This window comes from Aspergillus melleus (assembly GCF_016097325.1).
Source record: "Aspergillus melleus strain CBS 546.65 chromosome Unknown contig6, whole genome shotgun sequence".
Taxonomy (NCBI): domain Eukaryota; kingdom Fungi; phylum Ascomycota; class Eurotiomycetes; order Eurotiales; family Aspergillaceae; genus Aspergillus; species Aspergillus melleus.
In genome coordinates this window covers 3,390,192-3,408,959 of record NW_025763375.1, presented here as the reverse complement: position 1 = coordinate 3,408,959, position 18,768 = coordinate 3,390,192, and the positions used below count along the sequence as shown (strand labels likewise).

General features: G+C 51.3%; 4 protein-coding genes across 4 annotated transcripts; 1 reads left to right on the top strand and 3 right to left on the bottom strand.

Moving 5' to 3' along the window:
* Positions 1-1,133: 1,133 nt before the first annotated feature.
* On the bottom strand, positions 1,134-1,934 carry LDX57_010958 (uncharacterized protein; the record flags this gene model as incomplete). The annotated part of the gene is made up of 1 exon (XM_046092702.1): positions 1,134-1,934. One exon carries the CDS (start codon positions 1,932-1,934, stop codon positions 1,134-1,136), a length of 801 nt encoding a protein of 266 aa, XP_045948680.1.
* Positions 1,935-2,464: 530 nt separating this feature from the next.
* LDX57_010957 (uncharacterized protein) lies at positions 2,465-3,106 on the bottom strand (the record flags this gene model as incomplete). The annotated part of the gene is made up of 2 exons (XM_046092701.1): positions 2,465-2,887; positions 3,023-3,106. The coding sequence occupies 2 exons, from the start codon at positions 3,104-3,106 to the stop codon at positions 2,465-2,467; spliced, it is 507 nt and encodes a 168-aa protein (XP_045948679.1).
* A 246-nt stretch (positions 3,107-3,352) lies between these two features.
* Positions 3,353-3,766, bottom strand: LDX57_010956 (uncharacterized protein; the record flags this gene model as incomplete). The annotated part of the gene is made up of 2 exons (XM_046092700.1): positions 3,353-3,638; positions 3,708-3,766. The coding sequence occupies 2 exons, from the start codon at positions 3,764-3,766 to the stop codon at positions 3,353-3,355; spliced, it is 345 nt and encodes a 114-aa protein (XP_045948678.1).
* Positions 3,767-4,176: 410 nt separating this feature from the next.
* Positions 4,177-5,189, top strand: LDX57_010955 (dienelactone hydrolase family protein; the record flags this gene model as incomplete). Its single annotated transcript, XM_046092699.1, has 4 exons — positions 4,177-4,205; positions 4,266-4,336; positions 4,400-4,447; positions 4,564-5,189. 4 exons carry the CDS (start codon positions 4,177-4,179, stop codon positions 5,187-5,189), a joined length of 774 nt encoding a protein of 257 aa, XP_045948677.1.
* Between the last annotated feature and the right edge of the window lie 13,579 nt (positions 5,190-18,768).

The window sequence follows — 18,768 nt, the reverse complement described above, 5'->3', positions numbered from 1 at the left end:
CTGAAACGGCCCACGATCCGTTCGACACGTACGGCTCTCTTGCATTTTCCTTTTCCTCCACGGCCTTGCTCGGGATCGCGCATGTCAGGCTTCAATTGAATCTGGGTCCCTGGCGCAGTCTGAAAACCTGTAACCCACAAGTCATCGCCGCGAGGCTGAAAGAAAGTCCTCATCCCCAGCGAAACCCTCACCTGCCTCACGCCCTGCTTCATGCCGTCCACGCGCTTCGAATCTCTGTTCACATGGAAATATCCATCTCTCAAAATGACAATCCTTCTCTTGGAGCTTGTACCATGTCTTTTGTGGGTTAGAGTTTGCCGTGTTCACTGGTAAATGGTTGCATGTCGTGGCTGTAAATCACAGCCTTGTGCCTCTTACAAGTATGGCCGCCGTCTTCCTTTCTTGCCTGTTTATCTGTATTTACGAAATTTTCCCCGAGCCCGAATACTACGAACGACAGATAATTCAATGCCTCATCCGAGTCGCGAACGAGGGGCTAGAGTCTCACGATGAAACCTCCGACTACGAGTGTCAGCTCGAAGATAAGGAGGTGCATCGCCCGCAGCAAACTATTGGGTTTCTTGAATTTGCCGTGCCGATGCTCTGGGCACAAATGTTTGTATCGTGTAGCAGTCCCTGGCCCATCGCTCGCATGATAGGCGAAAGCCTGGAATGCTACGCCAACTTGGTCAATAGGGGGACTTGAAGCAGGGGAGAGAGATCAGGACGGCCCAGAAGTGTCCAAGCACCGAAATAAATTCATTTATCCTCCAATACCTTCGTTTGTCATGTTCTAGGCGGGGATGACACAGTCCCTTTTGTCGTTCTTTCATGAATCCACGAGTAGCTGGGACTACTATATCCACGTTGCACGCTATAGAACTTTCATAAATATACGCCTGCAGGAGTGACGAGAAAGCTTGCTTGCCGCGTTCTCATAAACGGCGGTCAAGGGAATCATTTATATCTAGTCATCCTACAGTTCAAATTCGTGGCTTAGATATCAAATTACCAGCAGTTTTTTGTATGGGTACTTGGGTGGACACACTCCATTGCGTCGGCTGTAGCTTTTTGTAGAAGGAGTCATTTGAAAGATGTCTCATCGTTCGCCATTCACTCCATCATCGGCCCCTTTACTTCTTATGAATCCCAGAGTAATTTTCATAGACAGAGCCAAAATCCCTATACCATGTATCCACCAGCTCCTGACTCATCCCCGGAGCAATAACAGTCTCACCGCGCTCCAGGCCCTTAGAAACAAACTCCATGAACTCCTCCACCGTCAACACGCTCTGATTATTATGCTTCTTATTATCATCCGGATCCGAGCGATCCCGGTGCAAGTCCGTCCCCACAGAGGGGGGAATGATCTCCACCACACGAACCTTCTCCAGGCCGGCATTCGCCAGCTGCGTGCGGAGGTTCATGGACCAGAAATGCATAAAGGCCTTGGTGCCGTTATACACGGGGTTAATGACGGAGAAGGGGACGAAGGCCAGAATGGACGAGACGTTGATAATGGTCGCTCCGTGCGGATGGGTCCGGAAATGGTCCAACAGGCCAAGCGTGAGATGCATCGGCCCACGCTCGTTGATGTCGATCTCCTGGTCTGCTTTGGCGAGGAAGTCGGTGGTTGGGTCGTTCACGATGTCGAGGGGTCGTTGTACGCCCGCGTTGTTGATTAGACAGTCTACTTCGGGGTACTGGGTGGTCAGTTTGTGGATGAAGGTCGGGATCTGTGAGATTATTCCCGTGTCGAGGACGAAGTAGTCGGTGGCGCCGATTTCATGCGCCGTCTTTAGTAGTGTCTCTTTGGTTCGTCCGGCGATGATCACTTTCTTGCCCTGCTGAAGTAGATAGGAGGAGATGGCTCGACCAATGCCACCACCGCCTCCGGTCAGGAGGGCACAGTTGAATGATAGTGTAGATGGCATATTTTTCTTTTACTTTTTCTCCCTCTCTTTTAGTTTTCGCGTGAATTTCGGGTTTGAATAGCAATTGTAACTAGGTGGTGGGTAAGGCTGGACATTTGAAGTGGATGGGCTGCATTTACATATATATATGACGCAATGAGCCTCTCCAACGGGATGTTGCTTAGTTATTCTCGAAATATCAGGTAGAGATTTGCGTTCTTGTATGGGCGTAGTATGTACCGATTAACCTTAATTCTATACATTGATGAGCGAATCATTTGCTTCATCTGTACTTTCTTCTATTTTCTTTATAATCAAGGGCCATGACTCTTGCGGAACTCACCCAAGGACTCTCCAATTTTTTTTTTTTTGGATTGAGAATTGGGGATTCGGGGATGACGACAACATCGTCGGCGAACTAGAAAAATGCCGATCAAGAACAAATTATGGAATCCCCAGCTCTGGTGGTCCCCAAATCTCCAAATCCCCAAACGGTCCGGAATCCCCACATACTAACGACCCGATCTAACTACGGTTCAGCGCCGTCATAGTTAAATAGTATGTTGAAAGTCGCTCAGAAAACGCCACCTCCCCCTCTCTGCGAGTCCCGCTTGTCGCCAGTCATTGAGAGTGCGGTGCGGGAAGAACCAGCCGGTATCTCGATCCTCCTCGCCAGTGAAAATCGGCAAGAGAGTGTGATCATAAGCTATGAGGATCCAAATCTGGTCGTCGGCGTCAAACTTGGCCAGCCTGTCAATTGTACGCAAGCACTCGTCGAAGTCGTGCGTGTACTTTTCGGCCGGCAGAAAGAACGGCTTGTCGTTGTGGCCGGGGTGGCGTCCGATCGAGTGGAAGAGATGCCCGGGGCAGACACTCCCAAACTGGGAGTGAAAGGGCAGCGGCGAATGCTGAATGGTTTCTGGAAGCGGGCAGTCCTTTGACGGCCGGAATTCGCCGGGATGATGGGCGAAATCCTATCATACAGATCTCGCCATCAGTGAATGCGTCAATGGTGGTAGCCTTTTAATAGGCGGGTCGCGAGTGTGTCCGTCTGTCCCAAGAAAAAGAAAAAGAAGAGAACAAGGAAGAATGGAAGCTGTTGCACTCACCGCACCCATGAGAACAAATGAATCCGGCTGCACTCGAGCCAGCCCGACCAAATGGTCCGGCGTATGACCGGGCGTATGGAGCATATAGAAGCTTCCATCACCAAACCAGTCTGCGGGAAAGTCCCCAGTATGGAGCTTCTTTAGGTCCCCATCCTCATCGAAGTTATTTTCTCGCAGCTTGCGCCCCTCGCAGTCTGCGGACTTTACCGGAGAATCGGCTTGCTCCGGCCATCTCGGGGCGAAGCTACTGATGAGATCCGGTCCCACGACCAAATCCGTAGAGCTAAAGAACAAAGATGAATTACCGATGTGGTGGACATAAAATTGCGATCAAATGATGGCATTGATCTCAGTCAGAGGAACTCCGTTCTCTATCAGAACGTTAGAGACGCTGCGCGGCGAAGAGATCTTCCAGCCGCTACTTGCAGTGTTAGTGCAAGGCTCGGCAAACCTCGGCGTCGGATTGTGGAAATCCGTTTGGGTGGAAAGATTGAACAGGATGCGCTGGCCCGACGAGTGTGTGATAAGAAAAGAGTACGAGGGCACTGTCAAACGGTTGTAGCCTCGGATTCCCGGCTGCATGAACTGCTGGGCTGGGAACTCCAGACGGGCACCTCTGCATATCCTTGAATGAGCTCATGGCATAGTAGGCAGTCGGGGAGAAGACGGGCAGGGAGGAACATACGAATCGACTAGGAAAACCTCCACGGTGTTGTTGGACTGGGGAAGCTCCAGCAATGTCATTCTGCTGGTCGTAGTAGAAGACCAGTGGCAGATGGGAAACAAACGGTAGTAAACGCTATGCGCACGGGACCCGAGACCTGGCTTTATAGAGAGTGGAGCCACCAATTTGAGTGGTACTAGTCATGACTGTCTCCATCAATATTCACTACCTTGCCACTCAGACCAGGGATTGTCATGATAATTGACGTGTTCGGCCACTCCCACCGAAGCTAGGTTTGGAGATCGGCTGTTGTCGCCGAGATTTCGGAGAACCCAATCGATCCTTCAGAGCTACTAATAGCGGTTGCTTAGCAAGATAAAAAATAATCATGAAAAAAAAAAGAGGAGAAAAATATCTAATCCCCCTTTGATCCATAGAGTCCGACTTGCTCACAATCCTAAATCTGTCAAGACCTTAAATTTTGAATAAAATGTCGTCCATCAGCCAGGCTTGTTGCTCGTGAGCCCCCTACCTCAATTGTGATATCGACAGGGTGCAAAGCTAAATATTCAACTGCAGCATTCCTCCGGTAGTGTCCAAGGGCTACGAACCCAAGGGCGAGTACACCACCCTCAATGGCCTGAAGACCTGTATGTATCAGCCTCCTTTACTGCCGTTAACATGTACCTCCTCCCATTGATCCTTGACCGCAGACGTTACTGGCCCCGAATCCGCAACCGAGGCGATCCTTCTCATCTATGGTACGTAGCCCCGACAATCCGTCGATAGTCAAATAGACGGTGGACAGGAATTCAACCGAACATAATATTGACCGAGTGACGGACCTATCGATCGTTGATCTTTTATCGTGAACCAGACATTTTCGGCTTTTTCCCTCAAACCATTCAAGGCGCCGATATTCTCGCCACCAGCCCTCGCCGCAAGTATCGCGTCTTCATGCCGGACTTCTTCGAGGGAAAATCCGCCGACATCTCGTGGTATCCTCCGACGACCGAGGAGCAAACCCAAAACCTGACGACCTTCTTCTCCACGCAAGCGGTGCCGCCCAAGACCCTCGCCCGGATCCCCGGTATCGTCAACGAGGCCAACAAGACGGCCACCAGCGGCACTGGATACGCGAAGTGGGCGATTGTCGGCCACTGCTGGGGCGGCAAGATTGCCAGTCTCAGTGCAGGCAAGGACAATGCCATCTTCCAGGCCGCGGTGCAGTGCCACCCCGCGATGGTGGACCCAGCCGATGCCGCTGAGGTGACCGTTCCCATGGCCCTGCTGGCGTCTGGGGACGAGCCCGCCGAAGATGTAGCCGCCTACCAGGCTAACCTAAAGGTCCCCAATCACGTCGAGACCTTTGCCTCCCAGATCCACGGGTGGATGGCGGCGCGGTCTAATCTGGAGGACGGAGAGGTGCGCAAGGAGTATGAGAGAGGTTATAAGGACAGTGCTGAGCTTTTTGGAGGAGCACCTGTAAAGGCAGGGGTCTAGGTGATGGTACAAACGCACGAGCCACCAATCTCTGAGGACAAGACCAATAATAAGGTGTACCTAGAGTATCGGCCTACAAAGATCCATTCATGCAAGATTAAAGAACAGATGGACCTCTGGGAATAAGAACCAGTATATCTTTATGGCACATGTTCCGTTTCAACGCTACCTAGCATCATTACAATATATATAAGGAAGTAGGGCGAAAGGAAATACCTGAATCTTATTACATTCAAGCGTTTGACGCTGTTGATTGGGCCTAACACATAGCAGTCTGGGGAATGAGCCCTGGATTGAATACAAATAAGATCCAATACGCGTTGTGATTTGCGAAATATGTTATACTATCTTATTTAATAAAATTAAAAATTATTATTGCTTAGTTTACTGCCTTCTACCACCACCTGTCCTAAATGGCTAGACTTGCCACAGTCCAGATGATGGCATCGTTAATGAGTCATCGTCCTTCAAACCAATTGTTTTATTTTTAATTTAAGAATATTTTTTTTACGTTTTTTTACAAGCTTTTAAATGTTGCATCCGCCTCCCATGAAGCTCGCCACGCTCAGCGGAACGGTGCGTTGCGCAAATGATTCATGTCGTCTCCCCTACTGCATTTAAAATCTGTATAATTTCTCTTAGCAGTCACCCACTTCACAGTAACCAATTTGACAATCCTTTTAGTTTTATCAATCATTTTATTTATTATTAATTCAATCTATCAATTTCATTAATTATTTGTCGCGGCTACAATTTGATAATATATTTTGTCAAAATCTAGATTTTATCGATTTAATTTCTCTATTCTAAAATTTTTAAGCGATTTTTTATCATTTTTATGCGTTTCTTATGTTGTTCTATTTATTTGTTTTACATCTATTCAACATAAAAACCTAGATAAACCCTTCGCCGCCCCCGCGCGAGAGCGCCTCACAGATTACAATTGCCCATACAGATCCTGTTGCGCATTTTCTGACATAAACATGATTTTGTCTAATATTTGTGTATATTTTTTCATCTTTCATATTTTCTCAATCTTATCTCGGCTTTCTTCAATTAATTTTATATAATATTTTTATATTATTCAATCAATCTTGTTTAGCATTTCTATATTATTCAATCAATTTTATTTGATATTATTATATAATTTAATATATTTTGTTTAATTTTTAAATTATGATTTTTGTCCGATATAATTTTTGTATTATTTAATTTTGTTTAAAAAAATAAAATTATTTTATTTAAATTTTTTTTTGTGTTTGTCATTACATTTGTTTAATTTATTATTATTTTTTTATCAATAATTAATATTTGATTATCATAATTATTATCATTATTATAATCATTTTTTTATTTATAATATCATTTTAATTATTTTTTGTGCAATAACATTCAAAAATTGTAAAATATAAATATTTTTAATTTAATATATTTTTATATTAAAACAATCACATTTATAAAATAATAAAAAATAACAAATTTCATTAATTAAATGAAAAATATATAATTGATTATTTTTTAATTAATTAACTATTATTTTTTTTAATTTTTTCGTATAAATTACATTAATATTATTTTATATTTTATATAAAATGCAATTCACATCATATTGAAAAATTTATATTTAATAATATAAATAAATAAAAATAATTACAATTTTTCTAGAAATAAAGATAATCAATTTGTCAATCTTTTAAAAACAAAATAGTTAATTTATTTATTAATTTTTTATTTTTAATATTGAAAAAGTATAAAATCCAATTCAATTTTATTTTATAAACAAATCATTTTTTTGAAACAATTCAACAAATATATTTTTTTTAATTTTATTTATAAATAACAATTATCAAAATCAGATTTAACAAATATTTTTTTTTCAATATAATTTTTTTTTATTATTGAATCTGTCTATCAGTAATATTTTTTTTTTTCAATTTCATTTATAAATAACAAATTACAAAAATATAAGGACCTTGGGTCTCTAAGGGGTTTGCGATAGGTGTGAAAGGTAATAATGACTAAGAAACAGGTGTCGCGAGGTATCATTTCAAGAATAAGGTCAATATGGTAGATTAACGCTGAAGAAGCCAACGTGGTTCTTCCGCGAGGATGGGTTCTATGTGTGCGATGACTCAGCCCGCAGCTGAGTCATCCGCGAATGGTCTTGTAGCTAGATATATATCGCGAGGGTCTTACAAAAAATTAGATTTAATAAATATTTTTTCCAATGCAATTCTTTTTAATATCAAATCTATATATTAATAATATTTTTTTATCAATCAATTAGATTATAATTTTATCACAATTTTTTTTACAAAAATATAATTAATATTTTTTTATTATCATTCAAAAGATTTAAATCAATTTAATTTTTGCAATTTTCATTTAAAAATTAAAAAATTTTTATTATTTCAAACATTTAAATTTAAATATATCTTTCAATTCAAACGGATTCTTATGTTTTTTAAATATAGATAATAAAATAATTTAAATTATTATTATTTTTGTTTTATTTTATAAAACATTTAAAAATCATATTATCTCAATTCAATTGTTAACTAATATATAAATTAATTGAGATTGACAACGATCGAATATAATACAAAATTTAATTATTGTAATTATTTATATATAATTTTTTTTTAATTTTAATAATTTATTAATAATTTATTAATAATTATTATTATTGTTATTATTAATGTTATCATTATTATTATTGTTTTTTTTCAATTATAATAATCTAAAAATCATTATTTTTGTTTTAATCCTTTATTATTTTCAAATCAAATTCAACTATTTGAAATATTGGGTTTAGATTGATGGTTATTTATGATAAAATTTTAATAATTTTTAAATTCTTTATATAATTATCAAATGTTTTTTTATAAATCAAAATTCATATTTTTTAAACAAAAAACTATTCAAGACAATATAAATAATTCATAATTTATAAATTTTTATTTATGTTATTCAATTATTCAAAAAACATAATACAATAACATTTATTATAAAAATTGATATTTACAATTTTTGTGTGAAAATTTATCATTAACATAGACATATTATTATTTGAAAAATTAAATATATTAATTATTTATTGTTACGAACCCCTAGTCCCTAGGCTCAAATCCATCGGACCTCCAATGGATTTACTCGCCCGCTGATTGGTCCCCGGTGTGTGCTCCCGTGGTCCTCGGTGCGTGGCTCTACGGGGAGAGAAAAGGATCCCCGTCTCTTTCTTTAAGCCCCTTTTTCTCTTCCTTTTCTATAACGGTAATATGATATAGAGAACCATGACTGACTATATCGGGATTATTGTATCGTGTCGCGCGTCATGGCGCGATCGCGTCGTAGCGCAATTGCATAGTAACTCCTTTTTTTTTTTTTTTCCCTTTTCTCTCTTCCTTTTCCTTCTTTCTTCTTTTCTCTCGTTTTAAAAGGAGTAACCAGGTTGACCTAATTCTATAAATCGCTTCTTCATTAATTATGGATCTTTTTCTTTATAATCCAACCTATCAAGTCTGGATCTGTACTGCACTTCGCTGCCAGTTTGCAGTAACACCTACGAATCTAGCTTACCACCTCCAAAGTCGACATTCCCACTATCCTGGTATAACAACACCAGCCCAACGCCAGACAATCTTAACTATTATGCTTCAGCAGGCCTGGATCGATCCGGATAAGGAGATTCTTCGATATCCATCGCCCAACAGCCCTCCGATTCTTGGTCTACCAGTATTTCGTGGCTATGGCTGCCCGCACTGTAATTATGTATGCTGTTCAACCAAGGGAATGCGCGAGCATCGACGCAAAAACCATCAAGATCAAGATGGCTCCTCGAAACGTGGTAGACAATCGATTAGCCAAATCCAGGCCCGACTACAGAAGCGCTTAGCCGACCGAATAGTCCACTGTCAGCGTTTTTTTCTCACTAGATCGGCCAGTCGATTCTTCGAGGTAACCCACGCAGATATCCCAATAGAACAGAGAGCAGCGGAAACGGCCTCTCTCAAGACCCCTGCCGCCATCATCCGGGCCCGAGTCGAGCAGGCCCTGCAGGAGGGCCAGGCCGCAGCGGAGCACGCGGATGGCCAAATCCCCGCTGTTGACCCGCACCCGACCGCAGTATCGCCCTGGCTGGAGCTCACACGTTGGCCCGAATACCTGCGCGGGCAGAGCTTGACGGCCGTGACCCTACTAGGCAGCCCGCCCGACTCTACGGCCGAGCCCCTACTCGAGCAGTTCACCGGCAGTGTTCAGCGGCTGATCGACCACGCCTTCCACGCGATTAAGGAGGGCCGGATCAACGAATTCGACCAGATCCAGATTAACATCTTCTTCCGCCGGCCGGGGATCTGGAATCGGCCGATCCAGATCCATCTCCGGCCGGCCACCTACCGTCGGTACTGCCAGATCTGGCAGCGTCTGGTCTGCTTCGCCTACCGCAGTAGCCGGAGCGACCAGCCGATCTCGCTGCGCCACCAGCTGACCACCGCCCAGTTCGCCGCGCTCGATCAGATGGAGATCCATGGCCAGCGGCTGATGGACCTACCAATCCAGGCACAGGACCTAGACCCGCCGCAGCGCGCGAGTCAGCGGAAGCAGGCAGAGGAGCTACTTGATCGGGCCTGTCTCACGTTCTCTATCGCCTTACTCGATCACACCCTTAAGGGGGACCTCTTTGAGAGTACTCTTGTCGGGTTCCTCGCGATCCTCGGGATTGACGTCAAGCAGCAGACCTTCCTTAAGCCCTCTAGCTACACTAGCTACCTGTCGGGACTTGTCAAGATGGCTCAGATGCTGGTGGCCCTGCAAGCGGTCTGATTGGCCGAGACCGGCCAGGTAACGCATCCGGCCGATGCTCTAGACGAGATGCGTGAGCGGTTTCTGATATTCGGGGTGCGTGCCCCGTTCGGCTGGATCACGCGGCTGCGGGCATACGGGAAGAAAATCCAGAACAGCACCACCAGCATGGGCTATATCTACTGGAGCGATGACGAGCAGACACTAAGTTATAAAGAGTTGCAGTTAAGCATGTCGGGATTCCGCCAATTCGTCGCAAAGCAGGTCCAGCTGGCCCAGACCCAGCTCGAGGGGCTATTTCTATTACACGAGGAGGAGGTGCGCGAGAAGACCGTACCTCGGCTGGCTCTCCACGAGCTGCGGGATGACCCAACCAATAATACACGTGGATGGAGCTTTCTCAAGGATACTCGGACACGGGCAGCGCTGCCGACAACTGGGGAGCGGTGGCTGCTCGATCGGGTCCTTGAGACCAGCTGGCTCCGGGATGAATTCCTCGAGCTCCGTCGGATCGGCCAGGAAGACCATGTTCTCTGGCGGGAGGGGGTCGTGACACGCTATCAGCAGGATGTCGAGAAATTCCTCGAACGACTTCTTCTACTCGTCCATATTACCGGCGGCCAACCGGGGCGGGCGACCGAGCTACTCAGTCTCTGCCACAGCAATACTAGACACGGCCGCCATCGGAGTATATTTATTGAGCATGGGCTGGTCAGCACAGTTACCAGCTACCATAAAGGTTATTCAATTAATAATACTACTAAGATTATCCACCGCTACCTCCCTAAGGCGGTTAGCGAGCTCGTCGTCTACTATCTCTGGCTGATTCTTCCCTTTAGCCAGGCGCTCGAGCGGCTTGTCCGGAACCACCGCCAGTCTAGCTCACCCTATCTCTGGCCCGCGGGCAAGGGCACATGGGCCAGCGAGCGGCTGCGGAAGGCGCTGCAGCGGGAGGCTGAGATTCATCTGAAGACCAAGCTTAATATTATGTCCTATCGACATGCAGCGATCGCCATCTCGCGTGTCCACCTAAAGGGTGGCGGTTTTAAGCGGGATTACGGTACAGACGACGCGCCCTTTGACCAGCAAGCTAGTCATGGATCGTGGATGGCCGGCACGGTATACGCGCGCGGGCTGGAGGAGGCCCCGGGCCATATCGAGGCACGGCGGCGGCAGTATCGGACTGTTAGCCGAGAGTGGCACGAATTCCTTGGCTTCGAGGTCTATCTCGGCCCGCGGAAGCGGCGCGCGGAGGACAGTCTGGAGGATGTACGACTGAAGCAGGCATGCATTTCAATAGATATGGAAGAGAATAAAGAGGAGCTATAGAGTCCGTAGCAGGGGACGAGAATATATATATATAAAAGGGAGGTTTTGGTCTGTGGGCGAAAATATAGTAAACGACTAATATATATTACACTAAGGAGACAGTACGCACGCAGGCGGGCGAGCTCCCGTACCAGCCGCTGCAGACGTATATGGACGAGGCGAGCGTGCAGAAACACGTGCAGCCGTGGCAGCAGATCCTGGGCTTCTTCGCGCGGACCCAGCACCCGCACGACTGGGCCAGCCCCCCCTACCAGTTCACCGCGCGGCAGCGGGCCCGGTGGACGCGGCTATGGCAGCTGGTCGAGCACCCCGAGCCGCAGCCGGAGCTGCAGGCGGTTGACGAGACGCTGCAGCCGTGGCTGCTGGAGCGGCGGGAGCGGGCGTGTCTGGAGTTCTGCGTCGAGCTGCTCAACCAGCGGCACCGCAGCCACGAGTACGAGAGCGCGCTGGTCTGCGTGATGGCGGTGCTCGGCCGCGGGGCGGAGGGCTGGCGGGATCCCGAGAGCTACCCCCCGATCCTCTCCCGGGTGATCAAGCTCGCGCGGTTCTTCGTGGTGGAGAAGGCGCTGTGGCTGGATCCCGCGGCGCTGCAGATCGTGCAAATGTGGCAGGATAAGCAGACCGCGATCCCGTGGGCACTACAAAGCGCAGATGACGAGCTGGAGGCCCTAAAGGATGAGGGATACGCCAGCGGGTCAGCGGTGGGCAGCCCGGTTCCCAGCAGCCCAATCGCCAGCAGCTCTGACCCGAGGGATCACCCTCCGACGCCAGTTGGCCGGCGACCGGCCGTGATTCCGGGCATTCACCGCGCGAGCGAGCGCCCGTCCAGCGCAGGCCTTGGCACTCCTAGCCCCTCGAGGCGGAGCGGGCCCAGGAGCCAAGACAGCCAGTCCAGCGCGGGCTTCGGCACCCCCGTCCACCCGGTACGGCGCGGTCCCGGCAGCCCCAGCGGGCCCAGCGGACCCCGTAGTAGCCAGGGCAGCCAACAGGACAGCCGGGACCTACGCGCAGGCCGCACGTTCCAGGACCAGCTGGAGCGGATGGTGCGGCGGTTCATGATACGCGGTAGCCACGGCCCCGTGCAGACCTTACTGGATTGGCGCATCTACGGGCTGCGGGTCCACTACAACACCACCACCCCGGGCCATATCACGTGGCAGAGGGCCGACGAGCTACTCTACAAGGAACTGCGGTTTACCATGGGCGACTTCCGGGGCTTCGTCCACGGGCTAACTGGCGTGGCCCGGGGCCTTCTGGACCAGCTCCTATTCAGCTCCCCGGAGCGGCCAGCGCCCGCGATCCCGTGAGACCGGCTCTACGACGATCCTACGCAGTCAAAGGTCGGCTGGAGCTTCCTGCGCGATAGCCGGACGGCGTGGCCGGTGAAGGGCCACCGGTGGCTGATCGACCGGGTCCGGGCCGAGCCGGCCCTGCAGGGGCAGTTTATCCGGACTCACCGCTGCCACCCCCCCAAGCTCCGCGCCTACTTCCAGCAGGTCGTTGAATTCAAGAAGAAGCTGGCGGTATTAGTCCACATTACTAGCGAACAGCCGGCTAGGGCGCCTGAGCTGCTTAGTATCCAGCACGTGAATACCGACACGAACGTGCGGCGGAATATATATATCGACGACGGGCTTGTCACGTTGGTCTCCGCGTACCACAAGGGATTCTACGCTAGTAATGATGTAAAGATTATTCACCGATATGTGCCGCGGGAGGTGGGCGAGCTGATTATCTATTATCTCTGGCTGATGCGGCCGTTCGTGGAGCAGCTCGACAACTGGCTCGAACAGCAGGCCCCCGCATCCCGCGAGCCTTTATCAGCGCATCAGCGGGCGCTGCTCTGGGGCCCCGATCCGGGCACCCGGCGCGCGTGGTCCTCGGAGCGGTTCCGGGAGGTGCTGAAGCGGGAAACGCAGCGGCGGCTCGGCCAGCCGATCCATGCGGCCGCCTATCGAAATATCGCCATCGGGATCAGCCGGCGGTTCATGCGGGCCGGCAGCCAGTTCCCGCAGAACCAGGCGGAGCGGGCGGAGCGGGAGCGCGCGGCAGCGGGGACAGCAGCGGGGGCGGGAGCGGATGATCCTGATAACGAAGCGGCCCTGGATGACGAGCAGTGGCGGGGCCATATCGCGGACCTGCAGGCGGCCCATTCCTCGCACGTAGCCGGGATGATCTACGGCCGCGGGCTGATGGAGCAGGCCGGGACCACCGCCCACCGGCAGGAGATGTTCCGCCTCTCCAGTACCGATTGGCACCGCTTTCTAGGATTCGCCTCGGCCCAGTTCGAGCCCTCATCGGCGTTAGGAAAGCGCAAGCGAGCCCCGTGGGAGGACGCGGCCGCGGAGCAGCAGGTCTGGCGGCGGCACCGGCTCCAGCAGGCCGACATGGCGCAGGCGGCGCGGTGGCTGAGCCAGCGACCCGAGCTCGAGCTGCGGGGGGTGCAGGGCCCGGCGCTGCAGGCGATCCAGGACCGCGAGAGCCCGGTAGTCGCGGTGATGCCTACTGGGGGCGGGAAGAATATGCTATTTCTGCTCCCGGCCTACCTAGAGCCCGGAGGGACCACTGTGGTCGTGGTCCCGCTAATCGCGCTGCGGCAGGACTTCCAGCGGCGATGTCAGCAGCTGAATATCACCTGCGCGGTGTGGGAGAACCGGCGGCCCCCGGACGAGGCCTCGATTGTGCTAGTCACACCCGAATCCGCGATGACGCCCGATTTTCACTCGTTTCTGAATCGGCTGCGTATGGTGCGGCGGCTGGATCGCATCGTGATCGACGAGTGTCATATTATCCTGCAGGGTCCTGGATCTGGTTTGGAGTCACCTGAATTCCGGCCCGCGCTGCGGCGGCTCGGGGAGCTTATTCACGCGCGTACGCAGTTAGTACTACTAACCGCGACCCTGCCTCCTATCGCGGAGCAGACCCTGTTCGAGCGAATTGGCCACGCGCGGGAAGAGGTCCGGCTATTCCGCGCGCGGACCACCCGTTCGAATATCCGATATCTCGTATGGCGGCCTGAGCTCCCCCCCGGGACTAGTCGCAGCCCGCACGCGTGGATTGAGAGCGATATCGTTCAGACTGGGATCTAGTGGCTGATCCGGCAGATCAACCGCGGGAAAGCAGTCCTTTACGCTAACATGGTCAGCCAGGTTGGAACTATTGCCCGGGAGCTCGGCTGCGACACGTACACCAATCAGACGGTTGACCGGCCCGGGGTGCTGAAGTGATTTGTCGACGGCCGTAGCCCGGTTATTGCGGCTATTAATGCGCTAGATATGGGTGTCGATATTTCTGATATCCGGCTTATTATCCACATCGGCATGCCGCGGACTTTGTTCGATTATGCGCAGGAAAGCGGCCGTGCGGGCCGTGACGGACAGGCGAGCGTAGCGGTAGTTATTCAGCCCGCAGGATGGAACGAGCCCGCAATGTGGATGGCTGATACACCCGCACCGGAGGTCGAGCGGGTGCAGGAATATATAGCAGCCCCATGCAGGCGGCGCGTGCTCGATCTGTACCTGGATGGGTACCAGCGGGCGAGGTGCGCGGCGGACGAGGCCCCGTGTGATCAGTGTCGGCCGGTTGATATAGCGGCAGAAATAAGCAGGCAGGCCGAGCAGGCTGAAGGTCAGAATCCAGGCCACCACGCAGGCCAGCGTCCAGGACCCCAAGATATACAGGTGGATCAGAATGCAGATCAAGAAATAGACGGGCAGGCAGGCCACCAGACAGACAACTCAATCAGTCCGCTGCATGATCCCACTAATCCCCCATCCAGTCCATCCAGCAGCGAATCGTTTATATCCCAGGCCGGCCCACCCCCGCAGAAGCCGCCCCCGTCCCCCCGCGAGCCCCCCCAGTGGGCCCGAACCGATATCCAGGCCCGGCAGCGGGCCATGCGCGCCGAGCTAACCGAGGAGGCGATCATCGCGAAGAGTCCGCGGTGGCAGGATCAATGCTATATCTGCACGATACAGGACCGGGACGGGACCAGCCACAATCTGTACGGGTGCCGCGCAGCCGACAGCCAGACGGCCAAGCAATGGATGATCCGGGTGCGGCGGCAGATCCGGTATGCCCGATTCAGCGCGTATTTCCAGTGCAGTATGCCCCAGGCCGTGTGCCCGGGGTGGGAGGACCGCTCGCAGTGCGCGTACCGCGGGATCCTGATCCCCATGATGGCGGCGATGGCGTATGGGCCCCAGGCAGGCGCCATCCGGCCGATTTGGCAGGCCCGGTTAGCGAAAGCGAGGGTGGATGATCAGGATATAGACGAGATAGCTGCGTTTTTAGGCCAAGTTGGGCGGCCCCGGCGTAGTCAGCTATTCGATATATATTGCTGGCTGTGGGGGATATATCGAGAAAAAGAGACCTTGTAAAAGGATTAGTTAGGATTTTTCGGAATAACAATATATATATATATATGTAACTGCTAGGTCAGAGATAGGCAAGTAAATTAGTTAATAGATAGATAGGTAGGCAGGTAGTGTTTGAGCCGGAGGCAGTTAGTAGGCAGCCAGTTAGTAGGCAGCCAGTTAGTAGGTAGCCAGTTAGTAGATAGACCAGTTAGTAGATAGGCAGCCAGCCAGGTAGGTAGATAGATAGTAAAGTAAGAAAAGAGGCTATAAGAGTAACCGAGTAGTATATAGGTTGAATAAGAGATTAAGATATATATAAAGTAACCATTAGAATCCATATTAATATAAATATGGATTCTAATGGTTACTTTATATATATCTTAATCTCTTATTCAACCTATATACTACTCGGTTACTTATAGCCTCTTTTCTTACTTTACTATCTATCTACCTACCTGGCTGGCTGCCTATCTACTAACTGGTCTATCTACTAACTGGCTACTACTAACTGGCTGCCTACTAACTGGCTGCCTACTAACTGCCTCCGGCTCAAACACTACCTGCCTACCTATCTATCTATTAACTAATTTACTTGCCTACTCTGACCTAGCAGTTACATATATATATATATATTGTTATTCCGAAAAATCCTAACTAATCCTTTTACAAGGTCTCTTTTTCTCGATATATCCCCCACAGCCAGCAATATATATCGAATAGCTGACTACGCCGGGGCCGCCCAACTTGGCCTAAAAACGCAGCTATCTCGTCTATATCCTGATCATCCACCCCGCTTTCCGCTAACCGGGCCTGCCAAATCGGCCGGATGGCGCCTGCCTGGGGCCCATACGCCATCGCCGCCATCATGGGGATCAGGATCCCGCGGTACGCGCACTGCGAGCGGTCCTCCCACCCCGGGCACACGGCCTGGGCATACCGCACTGGAAACACGCGCTGAATCGGGCATACCGGATCTGCCGCCGCACCCGGATCATCCACTGCTTGGCCGTCTGGCTGTCGGCTGCGCGGCACCCGTACAGATGTGGCTGCGTCCCCGGTCCTGTATCGTGCAGATATAGCATTGATCCTGCCACCGCGGACTCTTCGCGATGATCGCCTCCTCGGTTAGCTCGGCGCGCATGGCCCGCTGCCGGGCCTGGATATCGGTTCGGGCCCACTGGGGGGGCTCGCGGGGGGACGGGGGCGGCTTCTGCGGGGTGGGCCGGCCTGGGATATAAACGATTCGCTGCTGGATGGACTGGATGGGGGATTAGTGGGATCATGAGCGGACTGATTGAGTTGTCTGTTGGTGGCCTGCCTGCCCGTCTATTTCTGATCTGCATTCTGATCCACCTGTATATCTTGGGGTCCGGACGCTGGCCTGCGTGGTGGCCTGGATTCTGACCTTCAGCCTGCTCGGCCTGCCTGCTATTTCTGCCGCTATATCAACCGGCCGACACTGATCACACGGGGCCTCGTCCGCCGCGCACCTCGCCCGCTGGTACCCATCCAGGTACAGATCGAGCACCGCCGCCTGCATGGGGCTGCTATATATTCCTGCACCCGCTCGACCTCCGGTGCGGGTGTATCAGCCATCCACATTGCGGGCTCGTTCCATCCTGCGGGCTGAATAACTACCGCTACGCTCGCCTGTCCGTCACGGCCCGCACGGCCGCTTTCCTGCGCATATCGACAAAGTCCGCGGCGTGCCGATGTGGATAATAAGCCGGATATCAGAAATATCGACACCCATATCTAGCGCATTATAGCCGCAATAACCGGGCTACGGCCGTCGACAAAACTCCAGCACCCCGGGCCGGTCAACCGTCTGATTGGGTGTACGTGTCGCAGCCGAGCTCCCGGGCAATAGTTCCAACCTGGCTGACCATGTTAGCGTAAAGGACTGCTTTCCCGCGGTTGATCTGCCGGATCAGCCACTGGATCCCAGTCTGAACGATATCGCTCTCAATCCACGCGTGCGGGCTGCGACTAGTCCCGGGGGGGAGCTCAGGCCGCCATACGAGATATCGGATATTCGAACGGGTGGTCCGCGCGCGGAATAGCCGGACCTCTTCCCGCGCGTGGCCAATTCGCTCGAACAGGTCTGCTCCGCGATAGGAGGCAGGGTCGCGGTTAGTAGTACTAACTGCGTACGCGCGTGAATAAGCTCCCCGAGCCGCCGCAGCGCGGGCCGGAATTCAGGTGACTCCAAACCAGATCCAGGACCCTGCAGGATAATATGACACTCGTCGATCACGATGCGATCCAGCCGCCGCACCATACGCAGCCGATTCAGAAACGAGTGAAAATCGGGCGTCATCGCGGATTCGGGTGTGACTAGCACAATCGAGGCCTCGTCCGGGGGCCGCCGGTTCTCCCACACCGCGCAGGTGATATTCAGCTGCTGACATCGCCGCTGGAAGTCCTGCCGCAGCGCGATTAGCGGGACCACGACCACAGTGGTCCCTCCGGGCTCTAGGTAGGCCGGGAGCAGAAATAGCATACTCTTCCCGCCCCCAGTAGGCATCACCGCGACTACCGGGCTCTCGCGGTCCTGGATCGCCTGCAGCGCCGGGCCCTGCACCCCCCGCAGCTCGAGCTCGGGTCGCTGGCTCAGCCACCGCGCCGCCTGCGCCATGTCGGCCTGCTGGAGCCGGTGCCGCCGCCAGACCTGCTGCTCCGCGGCCGCGTCCTCCCACGGGGCTCGCTTGCGCTTCCTAACGCCGATGGGGCTCGAACTGGGCCGAGGCGAATCCTAGAAAGCGGTGCCAATCGGTACTGGAGAGGCGGAACATCTCCTGCCGGTGGGCGGTGGTCCCGGCCTGCTCCATCAGCCCGCGGCCGTAGATCATCCCGGCTACGTGCGAGGAATGGGCCGCCTGCAGGTCCGCGATATGGCCCCGCCACTGCTCGTCATCCAGGGCCGCTTCGTTATCAGGATCATCCGCTCCCGCCCCCGCTGCTGTCCCCGCTGCCGCGCGCTCCCGCTCCGCCCGCTCCGCCTGGTTCTGCGGGAAACTGGCTGCCGGCCCGCATGAACCGCCGGCTGATCCCGATGGCGATATTTCGATAGGCGGCCGCATGGATCG